We start from the raw sequence: 21245 nt of genomic DNA on the forward strand, positions 1-21245 counted from the left end.
ACTGTAGAAAGAATCCCTGCTTAGGCGCTCACTCCAAAGTAGAGTGTTGAGCAACATACTAGAAATTTAGGAAATAACCACCTTGGTTTTTGTTAAAATATATGTTATGTCGTCCAATAATGTAATTAGCTGACTCCAATTGACAAAGAAACAATGAAATAAAATTGCGTTCCAAGTATAATAATTCCCCTAACGTGCAGATGCAGTTCAAATTCCTAAACCCATAATAGATATAGGCTATAGCTTATAACTTATTTGCCCTTTTTTAACAATCGAAATTTCTAACATGATTTATAGAGAATGTGTTGGTGAATTATTTATAAAATAATTTATTATAAAATAAAAACAAATTGTAAATACCGAAGCCAGAAATGACGAATTCGTAATGTTTGAAATGCAAAATTGGAGAAATATGCTTGATGTGAATGTTCAGTCTTTGTACATTGGGACACATGAAGCCGCTGCAGTGTATGCTGATTATACTGTACAGTGTAGAATATACAACAACGAAATACTGCGATATTCGCAAACATGGCTAAGTTTGATATTTTATCGAGGTGCGTTAATCATTAAACATGCTCTGCCGTGTTCGCTCTTGTTACCATATCATTCGCCTTTAGTTTGCAAATTCGACGTAGTCATTTTGCTTTTGGTAGTTAGAAACGTGCCAAAATTTTTAATATTAATTAAAATCATTTTTGGATATTCGTGAACATGAAGTGTGATAAATATTTAAAAATAATTTTTAATTTGTCTGATTCCACAACATAATATTTCTGTGATACCGGCATTACTCTTCTACAGTAGCTATACTGCTATAGTAACCTTAAGCGTTAGGGCAAATTTGTGAAATGGAGCAGTGTGCCAACGATACCAAAGTCGTGCTTGTAACTGGAGCATCTTCCGGAATAGGGGCAGCTATTGTTAAGAATTTTGTTGAAAATGGAATAAAGGTGGTTGGATGTGCTCGAAATTTAGACACGTTGGAAGAGATCGCAGCTGATATCAACGTCAAAGGAGCTGGAACTTTTCCAGAAGAAATGTGATTTGAACCATAGAAATCAAATTCTGGAGGTGTTTGCTTTCATCAAAGAAGTTTGAAACCATTAATATTTGTGTGAACAACGCGGGAATGTCTCATCACGCACGATTGATGTCTGCTAAAACGGAAGTACAGTAGGTAACATAAAACACCTATAATATCGGCCTACATCAATTGACGTGGTTTGATGGCTTGTTCAGCGTTTACTATGGATTTATGAAATCTGTTACAAATTTTATTACATACTACAGTGGGTCAATATGTTAAATGTTAACGTTTTAGCGTTATGCATAGCTACGCGAGAGGCTATTGCATTGATAAAATCAAGTGGTGTTGAAGACGGACACATTATTAACATCAACAGTATGTCCGACCACAATGTTTACAGACCATTTTACTCTGCTACCAATCGAACATTTTACCATAAAACACTCTTCACTCTAGTAAAACGAATCTCGAAGAAAATTACCACCTCCGCACGTTTTGATATGAAGTTTTCAATGATATAATTTCTTAGTTGATATTCTGAAGAATAATCACCTGATGCACAAAGAAACGTTGCAAAAGTCAAGTTGCCTCTTAATAAAAATGCTTTTCAAAAATTAACAGTAAACATTGTTTGTGTAAGCTGAAAAAGATTTGCAATTGTAAGTAACAGCAAGACAATTAAAGTTTTTCTTTCATCATCATTAAAACTGATGTAAAATATATATTAACATAACTTATGCATGCATGACAATCGATTGTGTTCATATGTCATACAAAACTTTCCTTAGTCCAGCAGTGTTAGGACTGGACGACAAGTATTCCAATACCAACCTTTATAGTTACCGATATAACTGATAGCTTTAGTTTTGATACGTTCTGTTGTCCTCACTCTTAGATTTACAGGCACATCTTTTATTTAAAAGCAGTTAAGTCAAGTTTCCGTTCACACAGCTCATTTCAGGAGCTCCAATACAAAACTGGCAGTGCAACTACCTGTCGGACACAAGTCGATAAAAGACGCAGGTGCTTAATTAAGCACGAAAACGCGCAATCGGCCGCAAAGGGAGAAACGCAATAGATACAGGGCAAAAACAAGTGTAACAGTTTCATCAATTTCTTTCAGAATGCAAACAAACCTGTCAAATCCAACCATCAGCCAATATTACGACTTATAAACAATTTACAATATTTGACTGTCTGCTGGATATCACAATTTCAAATGAATTCATTATTATTACTCTTCTAGTAGGCTTATCTATCCCAGTCTAATTTGAACCTTGGGTACTCAAGTCTGGGTTTCATGATCTTGTTCGAGTCTGTAGTGGAATTGGAATATATTACGATGTCAATAAAATGAACAGTTATGTGGACAATCCTTGTCGAGTTGAATGCAAATTTAATAACATTGTATCAGAATTCTGGCTGTGAAAGATTTCACGACCTATGGATACGAAACTCATTGAATATGGCCAGAACAACTTAAGCTATAATTACGTAACCGTGAGCTAAGTTAAACTACTAATAAGTGTAACTCAACATCAACCGAAGCACCACAGCACAGCAGCGCAAACAAAAAGTTCCAACGTTTAGTTACAATAACCAACAACAATGAGTTATAAATGGTTCCCAAAAGTTTGGACTTTTCTTCTGCAATCATCAGAGAGCATTTTGACTCCAACAAAGAATTGCAGAGTAACAGCGACAGAAGCATCATCTGCTGGCGCAAAGACACCTTAATGTGGACCACGAAAACAACTTTTACAGGACTGACAATCATAAATGTGGTAATGTAATATTTATAAATACCTTTTAACTCACGTTGTTTTTTTTATGAAAGTTTATAATATACCCAGCAATGATAAAGTAGCCTACACTCTTTTGCGCATACATATTATTACCCTGTTGTACTAGCAACCGATCTTAATGATAGAATTGATTACCTTTCTTAAACAGCTATGCACAAGTACTTGGAACCATTTTTTTATATGTTGTTTATATATATATATAGCCTATAGCCCGACTCACCGTGGCTCATCATCTTTTTATACGTTTGATATTTTTATATATACATAGCCCGACCCTCGTGGCTCAAATGCAATGAGGCCTGCAAAAGGCGCAATGATAACTTCACCCTCAATGAAGCAGATTTACTCCTATCTGGACTACGTAAAGTATACCTGCTCAAGTGCAAATCATTTTCTACTTTTTTTCTTGTGGGGCGCGCTAATGTGTAGCATTTTTGCATATAGCTGACCATATATTATGTACAGAGGTGATAAGTTGATAGAAAGTAGCAACACATGAATTCCAAAGCCAACAGAACTGTTTTTCAAGTATTTCAAAGCGAGTCATTTTTAATGTTGTTTTACACCGTAATCATTAGCATAATTGAGTATGTTTTAAGTGCATTACTATTTCAGATATACAACCCTCATAGTAAGATACAGCAATGTCCTTATTTTTGTTCTCATTAAAATGTTGTATTTTCCACCATTTATGTGTTTCGATGTATTTGAAGAAATCGACTCCAACTCTTTACTTCGATTTCCTGGAACGGCCATTTGACGAATAGAGGTATGAAGAATTGCGAACCAACAGCGAAACAAAATATTGAATGAAATTATTTGACTTTAGTTACTGAGTTTGTATTATTTTCAAGATACAATTTTCCCAGAACATAACGTAGAATTTCGTTTCCCTAAAACAGCCTGCAAACCATTTCCTGTCCTCGTTTGTAGCTGCGTTTCGTGTCGCTTTTGTGTGTGTTGATTTATGACATGTTTCCCTGTATTGGCTTATAACAGCTGTTTGTATGTAATTCAATGGTTACGCCGGTTGTTACTACTCTTCTAGTATAACCGAGTCTAATTTGGACCTTCTTCAGTGTAGTACTCAAGCCTGTGTCTCTTGATATTGTTCTAGTCCAGTGGTTACCAACCTTTCTACACCGGTAAACCGGTAAAGATCTTAAAAAATGTTCACGGACCGGTAAAGATTTTAAAAAAATGTTCACGTACCTGCAACAAAAGATCGTAGTGAATAGATCAGATATGTGTAATCTTTTTGTTAACCAAAGTTGTCGTTGTGTTTGCGGTATCAATGAAGGCGAGATTCGCCAGTTTTCTGCTGTGAATCGGCCAGGCGTAAAGTGAGTTTTACAAGGAGTAACAGCTTTGCAATGCTTATGAGTCCCTATTAAAAGTAGCTTGGCAGAAAGTAAGATACTTTGCGGACTGGCAAAAAAATTACGCGGACCGGCGGTTGAGAACCACTGTTCTAGTCTTTAGTAGAATTGGAATTTATTACGGTGTCAATCAAATGAACAGTGATGTGGACAAACTTTGTCGAGTTGAATGCAAGTTTGATAAAATTAGAATCCTAGTTGCGCAAGACTTCACGACCGATAGATACGATAGTCATTGAAGGTAACCAGAACCATAGGTGGGTAGTCGGTACTTTGAAAGTACCGTCGATAACGGTAACGGTTTTATGCAAAACATGTACTGACGGTTCCGGTATTCGATACTATTCTAAAAAAATAGTTCGGTTCTTTGTCGGTACCGGTACTTTTTGTGTAAAAGATGCTGCTGCAAATGCAATGTTTGCCGAAATTATGCTCTCAGTAAAGGTTACTCCAGGTCAAAACATATGTGACGTTAATCGCTTGCAATTTTACTCGACATTTCTAGAATAAAAAAGAGCAACAGGTGGTAAAATTAGTACTAAGGATTAATTAACATGTGGTTTTGAAAACATACTTGCTAACATTTTGAAATTATCACGTGGAAAGTACCGAGTACCAGGACCGACTGAAAGTTCGTGAAAAAGTAACTCGGTACAGAGATTCGGTACTATAGTACCTCGGTACTGCCCACCTATGACCAGAATACAATTGTTTTGTGTTTATATGTCCGATGTCTATAGTAAGATCAAATACAGGGCATTCCCCCTTCTCAATACGAGATAAATCTCCAAGTTCATTTGAAGATTTTGCTTACAATCAAATACGTGACTTGTGGCGCATGGAGATATACCCTACTAATTATTAGTGGACAGTTAATTAGTTGCTGGACCGGGAGTAGTGGGTACTGTTGGCTCGGGCGACCGGGTTTTTCTGTTGTTATTGCTGATTTTAATTTTTGCACAAACACACTAAACCTTGCGAACTTTTTGTGCAACGTTCAGACGTATGTTTATTAATTCTACTCCAAATACTTGAACTTATAACAAGAAAGTTCAGACAGTTACATACTTACAACATCAACAATCATAGCGGCTAAAAACTGTAAAGTAAAAAAGTTAATTATTCTAAAGCAGACAGATGTTGCTGTTGTCATAGAATGATAATGAATTTTGCAAAACTCATTTCATATAAACTTTGAATCAATCGTTAGAAAATAAGAAATTTAATGAAGAATTCACAAAGTATACTTATTGGTGAATGAATCAACAATGTAATAAAGAAATTTAAATTATCTCATTTATTAGTCACATTTTACAATTATATGTTTATGTTTTTTTCCAGCATTTATTTTGTATTATCATAAGCCACAATTTTGTTTCTAAAGCCATGGAAAGTTGGATTGGAAAAGTAGCTTTAGTCACTGGTGCATCAGCTGGTATCGGAGCTGCTATTGTAAAAAAACTTGTCGAAAATGGAATGGAAGTGGTTGGTTGTGCTCGAAATTTAACTGAATTAAATGAGATAGCCACAAAAGTCAATAAAGCTGGCCCTGGTCATATGTATCCTTACAAATGTGATTTAGTTGATGAAAATCAAATCCTAGCTGTTTTTGAATACATTAAAAAACAATTTGGAACGATTCACATTTGCATAAATAACGCTGCGGTTTGCTACCATACTCCCATGGTGTCTGCAGATACTGAGGTTTGTTTCTTTTAATGTTAAGATTTTTACTTCAAATCTAGAAATTTAACAGCAAAACCAAGTCTGATTAGTATGTAATGATTTTTGCAGCATTTGAAAGAAATGATCAATGTTAACATTCTTGCCTTGTGCATTGCAACTCGAGAAGCAATCACTTTGATGAAAAACACAAATGTAGATGATGGACACATTGTCAACATTAACGGCAACGCAGGGCACAAGATCTGTTTTGAGACATTTTATTCGGCTACAAAATATGCTGTTACAGCACTCACGGAGGGTTTACGACAAGAGCTACGTGCTGCAAATAGCCGCATTCGTGCAACTGCAATTTCGCCTGGCCTAGTGAAGACAGAACTTATGTATCGGTATGGTCTCAATATTTCTACTTTAAAGATGATGAAAATAAGAAAATTGTATGACAATTAGTTCTATATAAACCTATACTTTTATCTTTTAACACATTTTTTATGCGATGGTTGTAGACAAAAAGTAATCTTAAAAGTTGTGATAAAAAATTTATAATATAACAGGATGCACAAAGATGATTCACGAAGTGTAGACGAGTTGTATGCCACAAAGCCTTCTCTACAGCCTGATGATGTCGCCAATGCAGTGTCATTTGCTATTACATCTCCATCACACGTGGAAATCAATGATATGCGTATAAGACCAACCGGACAATTGAACTGAAGAGGAATATCGTAAATCTTTCTCACCTTTTTCAAGTTCGAATTGTAAAATGTAAAAGATAAGAATTAAGCGTATTCAAAATCAAGCCGCTTGATACTGGAGTTTTTTTGCTAAAAAGTCAAATAAAATAATCCAAAATTGTAAGACCTAAAGTCAACCTAAAGTTTAAAAAACGTTGGGCCAGATTCGAGCCATACTCGGGCTCGACTGTAAATCAATCAATCGACTGTATATCTGGTTATCAAGCATCGAGACAAAGTTTCTAAAAAGTCTACTTCCAACAATGCAAATTGAGCTTTGCAGTTGCTGATACAGAGTTGTTGACTGTTGGATCGAGTTGTAGAAGCAAAATAAGGTTATCCACGTTGTCCAAAGTAGATGCTGAAAGGAAATGGTATTACAAAACTCATTATGAAGTGAATACGGCTACGTAACCAATACAATAAAAGCTTCGTAAAGAATAAGAATTTTTGTTAGAATATAAGCGGTCGTTAAAATTTTGTTAATATCACTAATCATGGTTTAGCCTACAATTGAACAGTACAGGTATTTTCTAAATGCTTTTGGGACAAATCTATTTCTGCAGGTTGGCTTAAAAATGGTCTAGATAAAAACTTCTAAATCTTAAACAATTTTCAGAGATTCTGTCATTTACCCCCCTAAATATTATTTTATGCTATCACTAGCGTATTTAGGAAGAAGGTATCAGGCCATACCCACTCACGAACCTAATCTTTTAAAACCATAAACCGTTTTACGTTTTCAGTCTTTTTCGTTTATTGCATTTCCCTGTTTACGACTACTTATCAGCTACAACGCTTTCACAAAGATTACAACGGCATTTTAAAAGTAAAAACTATAAGTTGGCTGTTCTATTGTCCACATAAATATGAAAATACCTTTCGGTTATACTGTAGACTAACTTCATCGTGCAGCGCGCTGCAGATGAAACCATGAGCTAAAGTTGATTTTACAAAAAAAAGTGTTGTTAAAGAATTGAGATTTAAGCAAAGTTAATTTTGCGAAGCAAAAATGGCGTTAATAAATGCAAGTCAATCGAAGCCTAAATTTTTCAGAGTTTATTGAGCTCGTCTCTACTCATTATGTTAAATGCGTTTTAAGTATGAGCCTGCCATACATAGTGTGGAGTAAAATATAAAATTAAAACCAAAGTCAGCTTGCTGTATCTTATATTTTACTCCACACTAAGCCGCTAAGTGCATCTTAGACGATCCATTGATCGCTTGCTTTTTAACAACCGACGCTGAAAAGTTTGTTAGATCCAGGTTTTAGACAAACTTTTATTCTACCATACATAGGTTGGTATTTGTGTCTATCTTCTGCAGGCACGTCAGCTAGTAGCAATTGGCAGAGCAATAACGATTCGTAGCTATATAGCCTACTTGGAGTCCTTTCGTTAATAAAATTATAATTTAAGCGCATATGTGCCAATTTTAGCTTCATAACCTCCATCACCTTTTTGTAGGTCTAATTAGACTAGTTAGCTACTGTTATTGTTCAACTTATAAAGAATTGCGCAACTAGCGTATACTTAAAATAACAGCGTCGGCGTGAAAATATTAAAATACTGATAATCCTCACAATAATATTGTGTTACCAAGTACAACTGTACATAATTAGCAAGCAGTAGCGTATTTAGGGTTGCGTTGGAGTGAGGGAAGCTAAAAAACTTTAAAAATTGGTTTTAAAATTCCCGAGCTTGTCTATCCCGCTCAAAATGCCCGAAACGCAAACATTTTGTGTTTTTACGCCTCAAATGCGACTTTAAAATACTTTAACTACACGTTGTGCCACATTGAATCAAAGGAACAGCTAATCTACTAATACAAGAATTAAACTGTAGAAAGAATCCCTGCTTAGGCGCTCACTCCAAAGTAGAGTGTTGAGCAACATACTAGAAATTTAGGAAATAACCACCTTGGTTTTTGTTAAAATATATGTTATGTCGCCCAATAATGTAATTAGCTGACTCCAATTGACACAAAAACAAAGAAATAAAATTGCGTTGCAGATATAATTACCCTGACGTGCAGACGCAGTTCAAATTCCTACACTCACAATAGATATTGGCTATAGCTTATATTTGCCCTATTAAACAATCGAAATTTCTAACATGATTTATAGAGAATGTGTTGGTGAATTGTTTATAAAATAATTAATTATAAAATAAAATAATATTTTAACATGATTTAATTTTTATTAAATAATAATTAATAGTTTTATAACATGTTTGGGAGAGTACTCTTTGTGAATATTCTGCATGCATTTTGCTTTATAATAAATAATAGAGACAAAATTCTGTATAGGCCCAATGATACCTTTTAGCCCCAGGTCCAACACGGTCTTTATCCTGCTCTGGATGAGCTGTGCATGTATGATAACAGAATATTAAATACATGACGTAGATACATGAACAGCAGGCTTATCGTAAAAAAGATCCAGTAAGACGTCAACCATGTTTAAAAACAAATTGTAAATACCGAAGCCAGAAATGACGAATTCGTAATGTTTGAAATGCAAAATTGGAGAAATATGCTTGATGTGAATGTTCAGTCTTTGTGCATTGGGACACATGAAGCCGCTGCAGTGTATGCTGATTATACTGTACAGTGTAGAATATACAGCAACGAAATACTGCGATATTCGCAAACATGGCTAAGTTTGATATTTTATCGAGGTGCGTCAATCATTAAACAGGTTCTGCCGTGTTGGCTCTTGTTACCATATCATTCGCCTTTAGTTTGCAAGTTCGACGTAGTCATCTTGCTTTTGGTATAGTTAGAAACGTGCCAAAATTTTTAATATTAATTAAAGTCTTTTTTGGATATTCGTGAACATGAAGTGTGATAAATATTTAAAAATAATTTTTAATTTGTCTGATTCCACAACATAATATTTCTGTGATACCGGCATTACTCTTCTACAGTAGCTATACTGCTATAGTAACCTAAGTGTTAGGGTAAATTTGTGAAATGGAGCAGTGTGCCAACGATACCAAAGTCGCGCTTGTAACTGGAGCATCCTCCGGAATAGGGGCAGCTATTGTTAGGAATTTCGTTAAAAATGGAATAAAGGTGGTTGGATGTGCTCGAAATTTAGATAAACTGGAAGATATTGCAGTTGATGTCAACGCCAAAGGACCTGGAGAAATGTTTGCAAAGAAATGTGATTTGAATCATGAAAGTCAAATTCTGGAGGTGTTTGCTTTCATCAAAGATAAGTTTGGAACCATTAATATTTGTGTGAACAACGCGGGAATGTCTCATCACGCACGATTGATGTCTGCTAAAACAGAAGTAGGCCTACATCAATTGACGTGGTTTTAATAACTACTTACTATAGGGCTATGAAATCTGTTACAAATTACTTTACATGCAGGAATGGGCCGAAATGCTGAATGTCAACGTTTTAGCGTTATGCATAGCTACGCGAGAGGCTATTGCATTGATGAAATCAAGTGGTGTTGAAGATGGACACATTATAAACATCAACAGTGTGTCCGGCCACACTGTTTACAGACCTTTTTACTCTGCTACCAAGTTCGCCGTCACTGCTCTGACTGAAGGCTTGAGGCAAGATCTTCGTGAAGTTCAAAGCCGCATACGAGTGACAGGAATTTCTCCTGGTTTGGTGGAGAGTAAATTTGCGTATAGGTACAGATTTATAGGATCTTCAGTTAAATGTAGTCAGTAAATAATTTATATGTATTACTAACGATATTTTGTTACAACTTCAACTTAAGGTATTACATGTTTGTAGGCTGAATAAAGATCAGCCAGAAAAAGCATCAAAGTTGTACTCAAGTTTGAAATGCTTGGAACCGGTCGACATAGCAAATGCGGTCATGTTTGCAGTAAATTCCCCACCGCATATGGAAGTAAATAACATTATAGTGAGACCCACAGAGCAAGGCAATGACATAGACGCGAAGGTCCGGTAACTTCAAGAAAATGAAAAGTTTTAAACTTTTTTTTCTTGCTTTTTCTATTGGTGTGAAATTCATTACAGATAGCCCTGAACGCTGTATGTTTGCTGAAAGCTATTTCACGGCTCAGCCATGCTTTTGTGAAAGTGTTCATGGTCTTTCAAACAAAATGTACCAGTTTGCAAGATGTCCGACGGTTTTTAGAGATATAAGCGAATTTTTAATTGTCAAACGCATAATACTTTACTAACCGATATTAACGGTTTTAACATGTGGTTATTTTTACTTGGTTCTCCAATGTGCATGTAATCATTTGAATCATTAAACTTTTCCTGTGCTCTGTTGTAGATGAGACTCAATCGTGTTAGCTTTTTTCTTACTCGTAGTCATGCAATAAGTTTAAAGGATTTCGTGCTAACAATTTTAGTTTATGACAGGTGAAAAAACTTACCATTAATACTAGCTGGTTGAAGGCTGCACCACCGTCAGACAAACTTAACTTACTTTACAAAAATTATTCCAGAAAATTGAAACAAATACTGAATAGAGGTATGACATATATATTTGCACTTGACGGATTTTGCACATAATAAAATTGCAATATATTAGTTAACGTTTATGAATTGATTTTGTTAACGTGGCAACAGAAAACAATACTGAACAAACTTTGATTGTCTGATGTACTTATGGCTTCCTTGTTTTTAATTTCCAGCAGTTTTTAGGCGATCTTGCCGGCTTCGCGTTCGTTTACCATTGTGTTAGTATCTTCATCATCGCTTATTTCAAGATCGCTGATCCCAATGTCTTCTGCGCTATTCATTCGATTGTGACAGGAAGATGACATGACTTGATACTGGCTAAGAGTCATGTGCCGCGAGATGTCGCTATTGCGCTCTACGTTCTGAAAACAAGCAAGGCGTGAAATGAGGAAATGTTCGAATTACTTTTCAGTTCCAACTTTAAATTTTTTGTTATCAATATAAAAAATAATTCAAAAAAACTGAATTGAAAGGTAAGTTAACAGCTTTAACCTGAATTTGAGTCATTATAGGACGATCTAGGAGTTAATGATCTTAGTTTATATAGCTAAGTATCATAGCATTTAATCGTCTTCGTGATATTGGGCAAGAAATGTTACCCAAAAGCTCGACATGACGCATTAGTTATTCGTTAATTTCATACTTGGCAACAAAAAAATTTAATCGTTACCACATAATCTACAGCCATGTTGATGGATAAAAAGTTTGTAAGGGCCTCACAGAAAAGAAAGTTAAAAGATATACTGCTGTAAGAGGAAAGTAAGGAGAAATATCTTCAACAATTTCAATATTGGACGGTTACTGAATAGCTCGAAAAATAAGTCAAATTTGAAATAGAAAGCTGCAGATTGTAGACTAAACTAACAAATACGCCCCAGGGCAAGCTAATTGTCATAAGGTCCGAATGTTGGTTTTACTAGGAAGCGCTTAAGGGCAAGGCGGCAGTTGATAAAAATATTCTCGCTCTAAACAATTTGTATAATAAGTACGTTATCGCTTACCCTGAGTTGATTTACTTCCAACACCTTCGGATAGCAAGAACGGCCGTCAATCGGTGAATCCCTCCGCTGTAGTTTCCTTACGATATTTCTTCGTGGTCCGTTTGTCACAGCGGCAGCCTTCTTGTCACATTCGTCGTCAGAGGAATCTTCAATCGAATTGGCTAGTACATCACAGGTGTCATCAAACCTGTTCATAACATCTACGACTGTCTGCTGGGGGGAACTACTGGGGGAAACTTTCTCCGCGACTGAGTCGTTTGTGGATGTTGTTTTACTTGAATCCACTTGGCGATCAATCGCTCTTTTCCTTAGTTGTTCCAATTTAGCGTCTAAAGAGTTCATGCGATGGGTTCTTCGAAGTAGGGGCACAGGTCCGGCTTCTTCCCGGGATATTGCAAGTGGAGGAACTTCTTTTTCTTTCGGTAAATCCGCGGACGACGTTTCCGCCCCTAAATGAGCTTTTCTCACTTCCATCTCGCTGCAGTAAACCGCATTCGACGACGTAACAGAGGAGGCGATAACATACCTGTCAAGAGAAAGAGTTTAGGCAAACTGACCTCAAATTGAAAAATTGATCAAAAATGACTTGAAATAAACATTATTTTAAACAAACATAAATTTACTTTCTGGAAGGAGTAAATTTCCATATGTTCTCTATCAGGGTTGGAATTTCCGATTTCTTGGAATTTGCGCAGCAGGCACACTTGTGAGCCTGCTTGTTAGTCGACGACAATCGATAGCCAAGGCGAGGAGAGCTGTGTTTCTGTTTAAGCGGGACAGTAACACTTCTAAGTATCGCCTTCGTTCCTTCTGAAATATATTTCTGGTTGACGCGAAAGTCCGTGGAAAATGACGGTTTATGGGATGTCTTGTCTTGTTGGCTACTGGACAGTTTGTAAGGAAGATCAAATGCAGGGTATTCCCCTTTCTCAATACTAGACCAATCTCCAAGTTCATCGAAATCGAAGATTTTGCTCACGGAGCAAACAGGTAGCTTATTGGCGATAGAAAACAATAGTGGAGGTGTGGCGCAGGGAGATATACTGATTAGTGAAGCGTTAGTTGCTGGATTGGACGAACTGTGCACTGTTGGCTCGGGAGATCGGGTTTGACTTCTGATATTGCTGATTTTAATTTCTGCGCAAACAAACTTCAATTAAATCTCGGTTTCATCAAAACCGCAAAAAATTTTGTGTTGTGCATATTTACTCTACTCCAACTTGATGAACTTGGGACAAGAAAATTCAGTTTTTATCAACCTGTAACCTTTATCTGGAGTTTCTTGCTTGATTGTAATCCCGTTCTCAACCATGTCATCTTGAAGTATATCCGCCACGTTTTTCAGGGCATTTGTTGTTTTTATTGGCAAGTTTCCAGAAGACTCGAGCAGATGTAGGTAATGTGGCGGAAGACATCCAGTGTAAGATCTCAGGTCAAGCTTCTCATTGCTCTGAAAAGACAAGCACACAAAGTTAGCACTGTTTTGTTGTATTAACATATCTAATTTGTTGTGTAGATGTCGTCTACTTAGTTGTCCTAAGAAATGGATCGTTACAGGGTTTGCAGCAAAAAGAATCAAGTAAAGATTCTGCATGAAAATGATAGAATTGAATAAAACAAGCGTTTTTGAAAATATTGTACCGGTGCAGGTAGTAGATCTACAATACACTGTCAATGCAGACTACTTTCTTACCATCCCGCCGTCGATGGGTAAACTAGTTCTTCTAACGAGGGCCTGTTTGCTGGTTTTATGATAGGTTGGAGTTTCATTTTGGGATTCATCATTGTGGTACCTTTGTTCACGACTCATGGAATGTTTTTTTTCGGTTGCCACTGCGGACACAACCGATGAGTTTGTGCTTGATCTTCGCGTCTCCAGTGAAGCGTGGTAGTCTGCCACAGGGGCGGAACACTCCCTTATTGGTCGATGTTGATCACACGCTTCAATAAATCTTCGGATTTCCGGTGTTATGTAACGCAAATCTGGATACTTCTTCATCATTTGCAGCTGGATGGGATCAAGGACCATTTCGACCGGACCGATGCCAACCTGTGGAGCAATGCCGACTTCGCTGAGTTTGGCAGCAGTTGATGCAATGTTACCACGAGCGCTAACTCGTAAACTAGTATTATTGCACTCAATAAAATGCTTATTTTTTAGTGGTTGTTCAGCGCTGATTTTCCTGCGACAACCGGAAGGCCCACCTGATGGTGAATCCTGCGGAGTAATCTTTCGCAAACTGCCCGGTAGGTTTAGACCGTGGGCCTCCACAGGCGTCCTAGTTGGCTGTTGCGCGTCGCCCGATAGTTTTGTCAGCGGTTTCACTGGTTCGATGACGTGGCTATTACGAGCAGCCAGCGCTTGGTAAAGCATGTTCGTAGGCGGAACGGCAGGCAATGTAATATGATTGGAGACAGCAAACTGATGAGGAATGACTTTGTAAAAGTAGTTAGGTGTTGGAATTCGTAGCTGAGAATGGTGGTAAGTAGGGTGAACAATGGCGTAATTGCTGCGACGTTGGGCTTGTTGGTCGACAGGATGACAGTCGGCCCGGGAAATGAAACGTTGGGTTGGAGCGGTCATCCTCAATTTCTTCACGCTTAAATCTAGCGGTTTGTCATTGACCGCTTCGCGTTTAGGATTTCGCTGCGCAGTACTGGCTGGCTCAACTGGTTTGCTAGTTGACGACAGTTTTTTCATGGTATAGTTAATAGGCTGAGGTTCTATTTCGGCTTGACTTTCAGTTGTGCTTACACGTCTTGTACATTCAGTGCCTGGATATGTCGAAGCTGGAGAAATTCTTTCTTTCTTAACAAAAGGTTGACCATTTAGTGACACGCCGTGATGCTGGGTTGTTGAAGACGTCTTTCGTTCTTCCACGGAAGAAGAGGCTCTATTGGCAAGAGAGCTATTGACGAACGGTCTAACCTTCACGTCATCTTGTGAGTCGACGATGAAACGCTGTTGGACAATTGATAGCTCGTAATAATAACTAAATATTTACCTAAAGCCAACCCAAGTAATATATCAACCATGTTTACACGACATCAACGTACTTCCTTACTGACGTTACTGGCATTGGAGTTATACGATTCCAAGTTTACGTAGCGCGGCATTGGTGTGTGTCTATTGCTGACGTCATATGGCGTATCATATAAAGCAAGCAGTTCACCCATTGCGTGGTCACCTTTTGTGCTGGCCCACATAGACGCTGACTCTCCGTACGTCGTTCTAATGTTGGGGTTAGCGCCGAGCTGTAACAAAAAACGAGTTATGCCTCCATATATGACACATAACGAAACTGAGGCGTGGCCTTGTGATTTAACAAACGATTAACCTTATAAGGATCGCTTCTGTTCAAATCCGTTTGTCCACTTAGCTGAATAATTTTCGATTTTAAAGTTTACATTATACTCCAACATCGCTGGGTAGTATCGCTACACGTTTCGCTTCCAGTTCACGGTACGATACAATACGATTCGCGTGATATTTTTACGACTAAGCATCAAAACGGGTTTTCCAATTTGAGCATTGTCAACAACAAAATACACAACAGACGAAGGCAGCCCTCGCAACTGCGTAAAAATTGTGTAATCTACACACCATCTACGTCAGACATGTCTGTCAAAATAGGTCAATCGGGCTTATTAATAGCTATACAGTACCTCGAGCAGAGCTTGCGCCGCTTCCCTTTGCGATGCTCTGGCAGCCAGGATGATTGCTGATGCACCGCCTTTGTTTTCCTATATTGGAACAACGAAAGATGTGAAGAGACGATTCGAAACTACTGACTTTATTATCCGTATGTACGAAGAAAACTTGCTGACCTTTTTGGGTATTGTGTACAACGCCCCTTTTGTAAGCTATTGGCAAGTAATATCCTCTGTTAACCCGGAAAACACGCAATACTGTACAATGCGCTAATTAAGCAATTTCTTTCGTAACACATGTGTAAACTATGACTAGCAACGTAGTACATGGCCCGACTGATAAAATGGCTATTTTTTGCGTGGTGTAACTCAGTATTTGTAAGCTAACCGCACGACATATATATTTTCTAAACGCTTTCTCACCAACCAAGCATTTGTTTGTCAACCTATATTCTGCTTATGGCGTTGTTGCAACATAAAAACGTGCCAGCTAATCAATTCACGATTTCGCTTCGTGACTAGCGTTTTAAGTTGCATTTTGCGCGGAAATCAAAACCTTTTTGAATATGTTGATGCTTGTATAAGTTGTGTATGCACCCACAGAACTTACATAAAAAATACACACTCCGGTAACCTTTTGCAGGTACAGTGAAGGCAGATGAAATCAATGATAAACGCTTACATACTGAGTTGTTGTTAAAACTAGCATCAGCAAATGGTTACATGACTTCACCGATCGTACCACAAACAAACAATGTAGTATAATTAATGTTTTTACTTGACTTACCAAAATATTCAAATCGGTTCCTGCTTGTTTTAACAAACGTACAGCTTCTGAGTTTCCTTCAGTTGCGGCGACATGTATAGGTGCTAAACCTGTTTTAATACCTTAATTTAATGGCTACACGAACAACAGCAAACTCAGAAAATTATTTTAATAATATTTTTGCAAACAAAACAAAAGACTATTCAAACCTTTACCAACATTCTTTCAAATTTTCTCAAAAATGGAAAAAATATTATTACTTACGACTGACTGAAAACTTTAAATTAATAAAATAGTCAACTTAAATCACTGACTATGATACAGCACGTCGGACTGACTATCTATAGCGTTTTGAATCATTAAACGCGGTTTTCAGAACGGCGTTTGGCTATCAGAGGACCGGATTTGCCTTAAGTAAATTATAGTTTCGATCATGAGTCATATTGACGGGCAACGTACGCCGAGAAATTGATTAAAGCGCGATGTTATAGTGAAACGGAACACTTGTGACTTCCATTCTTCCAACCGATCGAATCCATCTCTTAGAGTCTAAGACTTAGACGCTCCATTCGCTTTTTGCGGGTGCACGTGAGACTAAAATACTGAAACCTAAGAAAGTCAGCAAAAACAAAGTTCTTGTAGATACAGGGGAAGCGAAATTACTTCGCATCGTCCCTTTGTTAATACAAAACCTGAAACCAGACCTGATGACGAACCAATCTGGCACAATTTCTGTGTCTACTGCGTCTGAAATAGGCCTACGACACAGGCATGTCACGTTTTCACCGTCATAAAAACGCTTGGCTGCATTTTAGCGGTTAGCAAAGTTTCTGTTTTGAAGCGGATACTTTTTGTCCAACAGTGAGAATCAATGAACAAAACTCTTGCTGGTTTTCACTTAAAAATTTTCCAAACTTTCAAAATTTTCAAACTTAAAAAATGTAATTTCTTATCGCTATCGTACGACGAAATACCATTTCATAAGTGTAGCCTTGTTTAAATGGTTGTACATATGACAACCGTGTTAACACCGCAGGCGACATCACAATATGTCAAGCCACGTTTGGATCTGTAATCGCTCGAAGGTTTAAGGCAAAAAAAGGAAGTCTAATAATAACAGTAACCGAAAAAAGCTTTGCGTCTACAGTACTATATACAACGATGACTACTTAGTACCACTTAGGACATAAAACTGCAAGGATCGCAACCTCAGGCACTTTGACGTTCAAGTTTAACCTACAGCGCCTCTGAAACGCAACGGGAACGAAACAACGCTGATATTACATTAACGCACGATCAGGTAAAGGAAACCATTCGATGCTCTTGGCGATTTAACTACTTCCACCACGTATATGTTTTCTCTTTTCGCAAGGGCTGCAAGCGGTGAGTTTTAACCAGCTATGCAAAACGCATGAAGCGTAAACTTTCAGCGCAAAGCAAACAAGCAGACAATGTGGTTTTTATGGTTTTAATTTATGGTTTTTGCCATGTAATCGAAAGTACGTGGGAAGTGCTATAGCCCATATGTCATGCCAATCAAGTTTCTTTTAATAGTGGAATCCATAAAGCCTAAAGATAAACTGTCAAGCGCACTGGCATAAACAAATGCATAAAAAATGTTGCAGCTTTGCATGCTGTTTTTACCCAATTAATTTATAATATTACTGTCATCGGCAAACTACGAAATCATTTATATAAAAGTCACGGATGTGATTGGCTTACCGTAAATATTCTTCTTCTCCATAGCCTGCATCGACGCTGCCTTCACAACTGTGCGTAAGGTGGCGTAGTGTGTTGACTTCCTGCTGTATTTAATCGCCAAATGGACAGCGTTGTTACCATGGCGGTCGGTCACTTCGCACGAGGACGGACTGGCCTTCAGCAGATGCGCTACGATGTTGCTGTAGTCCGTGATACAAGCCACATGAAGTGGCGTCTGCCAACAGAATATCTACATTAGACATCACATCAAATGTAGTTTCGGTTTTGATAAGGATTTCGCAAGTCATTTATCATAATGGTATTTTAGCGTGATGCTTCCCTTTCGAAACTGGGAAAAAGTAGTACAACAAACGGCGGAGATTCGAAATCGCAAAACACGCTTCTTGTTCCCAATATAAAACATGTCAACTATCGCTTTTAATATATCGAAATATAAAATCCCGTACAGTCAAGCTACAGCGTGTACGATGGGAATAAGTCTGACAACAATACCAACCGCATGTGTGTTAATTTTGCTGGTGGAATTTATATAGACAAATTGCCTGGAAAAAACAGTACAAATTGCCTTAAAAAAACAATACTGGAAAGTACAATCATGTAAAATGTTTCAAAATATATCCGCACAATTTTACCCGGGGCTAAAAAGAGATTGATCGATTTGATTTTAATCGCAACTTTCTAGTACCGGTGGGTACAGAATGCGTGAGAGCGCAAAGGTGCCAGGTAAATACAAAAGTCTTCACGCATTACTGTGGTGGTCAACAACCGCAAAATAACCAATGATTACCTGCATAAGTTTATTTCTCAAATCCATTGAAAGTTTCCATTGCTTTATTATTCCAATAAGTTTCTCGCAGGCCACTTCATTTTTCTGAGCGGCCGCGACATGAAGAAATCTGTAACGTTTACCAGTCAGGGAATTTTAAACTAAAATCTTCCACAAACGTAACCTACAGTCACCTCGTGTGATAAAAATAATTACATTTTAGTATAAAAAGCTCAAAATACGACACGATTACAATTGAAAGGATTTTCCCCATGGCTTACGTTACGAAAGCAAAAAGAGGATTTATAACATGATTAATTTATTCATGACGACCTATACAAGTAAACAAATTACAACACGATTTATAAAGTCAATTTATACGTTAGAATAGATTCATACCCATAGAGAAAGGTGTTGATACATTAAACCTTTATAATTCCGATTATTTCAACCAGCAAATAAATTCAAAATCGAATAGAAATACACTTTTATCAAACTTGATAAAAGAACAAAACTAGAACTTAAACAAATTTCAACTCGAGCCAAAAACGAGCGTTTTAGCAATGTAAGGAGCTTGTTGCTAAATGTAAATAACAAATTAAAGCAAAACAAATTTCCTTACGTGTCCCCGTCCTCGTCATGTCTGGTTGCCAATTCTACTTCGTCCCGTTTGCTGGGTGACCGGCCCCTTATCAATGGGTTATAAGCAGGAGGATACATCAGGGGCGGCTGCCAGGAGTCATCTTTCTCGTAAAATAGGGGTTCGCTTTTAGCCATCATCTGCTATAAACTTGTTTAACCAACTTTCCAGTTTATCAAGCTGAGCTTATTGCTGTGTATCAAACGGGGCGTTTTAAAGCTCCCGCCCTCCGGCTATACAAGTTTAGATGCTTTTTTCATAATTCCATCAGCTCTTCAAGAAATTTTGAAACGTCAGAAAAGGCGACACCGCAGTTTCCACAATATGCTTGACCGCTATGCAATTAAGGCACTTTTAGTCAGACCAAGCTGAAAAAAAAAATTTTCTTATAGTAGCGTTCGCTCTCACACACTTTTCCTCTGTACTATACGTTTTCTGATAATATAGATCAATTATCTTAGCAGTAACTATCCGATCTTTATCCTACTTGACCTCATCCCTAAAAGTAATCCGTAAGAGACCAGCCGGATAACAACATAACAATTGTCCATATCAATTCAATAGTAAAACTCTGCTTTCATCTTTTTTACAAAAACGACAATTTTATAATTTAATCATACTCTATATTTGACCACTAATAAATAAATATATATTTATAGCGATGAAAACGTAAAAGCAGACCTAACGCTTCAATAGACCATATAGGTGTGTATCGCGGGGCGCTGATGGTGAATAGCCCACCCTCGGGCGTTAGAATTTTTGTCGAACCAACACTTTTCGTGCTGTGTGAAACTGTCGCACTATATGACTATACCGAAGGCAAACTAACGAGTAGCAAGGCGTGCTTCGTACACACATGGACAAGTTTCGGGCATGTTGTACGCGATGAGTAATATACGCCGCCAGGTAAAAAATACTGATATTCTGTGGCTGTGGATTGATTGTTACAGCTTGGAAAGTCCATTAATTATTGTGTTAAGTGTTGGAGGCGTTATCGTAAATTTTCATGCATGCATGTGGTACCGATCAGATATAATGCTATAATATTATACATTTTCTACAAAATGTGTCTACAATTAATTATTATTTATAAACAAATTAATAAATAAAAAATAAATAATAAAATTGTATTTTTTCGTGATGACTTTCTGGAGTGACGACAAGCTCAGCAAAAAACACTCACGTTTTCAAATTAGCCTAACAAAAATGCTAATTATGCTGGGAAAATTCATGAAAGTTCGAAGGAAGTTGCAAATGCATATCGGTTTTACGCGTACAATCTATAACAAACACATAAATGACTATAACGGCGTTACAGGCTTTAATACCATTAAAGAAGATATTGCCAATAAAACAAAAGGTTTAACAGCTTGCTGTTGGAATACAACACTATGCTTAAAATTGAAATGTCAAAGTTCATGCTCAATACAGCAACGGATCAATGATGAACTTGTCTTCAGTACGTCGCGTTGTTAGAATTTCAAGCAGGTATATTTCAAGCGTTTACGAGCTATAATCAAAATCAACGCCGCACTCTCTAAGACAAGTCCTTTACACGTTACAGAACAGGCGTTTATATGTTTTTTGAAGCTGCTTTACGTCA

General features: G+C 37.4%; 4 protein-coding genes across 5 annotated transcripts; 3 read left to right on the forward strand and 1 right to left on the reverse strand.

Annotated features, from left to right (window-relative positions):
- Positions 1-826: 826 nt before the first annotated feature.
- Positions 827-1644, forward strand: LOC143447117 (dehydrogenase/reductase SDR family member 11-like). The gene is made up of 2 exons (XM_076947054.1): positions 827-1042; positions 1230-1644. Exons 1-2 carry the CDS (start codon positions 852-854, stop codon positions 1549-1551), a joined length of 513 nt encoding a protein of 170 aa, XP_076803169.1. The 5' UTR covers positions 827-851; the 3' UTR covers positions 1552-1644.
- A 3915-nt stretch (positions 1645-5559) lies between these two features.
- LOC143446358 (dehydrogenase/reductase SDR family member 11-like) lies at positions 5560-6755 on the forward strand. Its single transcript, XM_076945957.1, has 3 exons — positions 5560-5918; positions 6009-6286; positions 6452-6755. Exons 1-3 carry the CDS (start codon positions 5601-5603, stop codon positions 6609-6611), a joined length of 756 nt encoding a protein of 251 aa, XP_076802072.1. The 5' UTR covers positions 5560-5600; the 3' UTR covers positions 6612-6755.
- A 145-nt stretch (positions 6756-6900) lies between these two features.
- On the forward strand, positions 6901-11108 carry LOC143446357 (dehydrogenase/reductase SDR family member 11-like). Its single transcript, XM_076945956.1, has 3 exons — positions 6901-9928; positions 10011-10285; positions 10392-11108. The coding sequence occupies exons 1-3, from the start codon at positions 9605-9607 to the stop codon at positions 10570-10572; spliced, it is 780 nt and encodes a 259-aa protein (XP_076802071.1). The 5' UTR covers positions 6901-9604; the 3' UTR covers positions 10573-11108.
- On the reverse strand, positions 11102-20375 carry LOC143446356 (uncharacterized). Of its 2 annotated transcripts, XM_076945953.1 has the most exons (11): positions 19625-20375; positions 19024-19132; positions 18237-18450; positions 16536-16624; positions 15764-15841; positions 15155-15352; positions 13791-15059; positions 13364-13547; positions 12721-13234; positions 12098-12623; positions 11102-11458 (listed from the first exon to the last, which is right to left on the reverse strand). In XM_076945953.1, the coding sequence occupies exons 1-11, from the start codon at positions 19780-19782 to the stop codon at positions 11276-11278; spliced, it is 3522 nt and encodes a 1173-aa protein (XP_076802068.1). In that variant the 5' UTR covers positions 19783-20375; the 3' UTR covers positions 11102-11275. The 2 variants fall into 2 exon arrangements, with proteins under 2 accessions (XP_076802068.1, XP_076802069.1); XM_076945954.1 differs by lacking the exons at positions 18237-18450; positions 19024-19132; positions 19625-20375 and adding an exon at positions 16779-16950.
- Between the last annotated feature and the right edge of the window lie 870 nt (positions 20376-21245).

Source organism: Clavelina lepadiformis, chromosome 2, assembly GCF_947623445.1.
Source record: "Clavelina lepadiformis chromosome 2, kaClaLepa1.1, whole genome shotgun sequence".
NCBI lineage: Eukaryota > Metazoa > Chordata > Ascidiacea > Aplousobranchia > Clavelinidae > Clavelina > Clavelina lepadiformis.

Bases quoted from the DNA above. Each gene is read 5' to 3' on its own strand.
- LOC143446358 (XM_076945957.1), top strand. From the start codon at position 5,601: ATGGAAAGTTGGATTGGAAAAGTAGCTTTAGTCACTGGTGCATCAGCT. The intron at 5,919-6,008 runs GTTTGTTTCTTT...TGATTTTTGCAG, and splicing joins TGGTGTCTGCAGATACTGAG to CATTTGAAAGAAATGATCAA. The intron at 6,287-6,451 runs GTATGGTCTCAA...ATAATATAACAG, and splicing joins AAGACAGAACTTATGTATCG to GATGCACAAAGATGATTCAC.
- LOC143446356 (XM_076945953.1), bottom strand. From the start codon at position 19,782: ATGATGGCTAAAAGCGAACCCCTATTTTACGAGAAAGATGACTCCTGG. The intron at 12,624-12,720 runs GTAAATTTATGT...TTCTCTTGACAG, and splicing joins AAATTTACTCCTTCCAGAAA to GTATGTTATCGCCTCCTCTG. The intron at 11,459-12,097 runs GTAAGCGATAAC...GCTTGTTTTCAG, and splicing joins TGGAAGTAAATCAACTCAGG to AACGTAGAGCGCAATAGCGA.
- LOC143446357 (XM_076945956.1), top strand. From the start codon at position 9,605: ATGGAGCAGTGTGCCAACGATACCAAAGTCGCGCTTGTAACTGGAGCA. The intron at 9,929-10,010 runs GTAGGCCTACAT...CTTTACATGCAG, and splicing joins TGATGTCTGCTAAAACAGAA to GAATGGGCCGAAATGCTGAA. The intron at 10,286-10,391 runs GTACAGATTTAT...ACATGTTTGTAG, and splicing joins GAGAGTAAATTTGCGTATAG to GCTGAATAAAGATCAGCCAG.
- LOC143447117 (XM_076947054.1), top strand. From the start codon at position 852: ATGGAGCAGTGTGCCAACGATACCAAAGTCGTGCTTGTAACTGGAGCA. The intron at 1,043-1,229 runs GTGATTTGAACC...TGACGTGGTTTG, and splicing joins GGAACTTTTCCAGAAGAAAT to ATGGCTTGTTCAGCGTTTAC.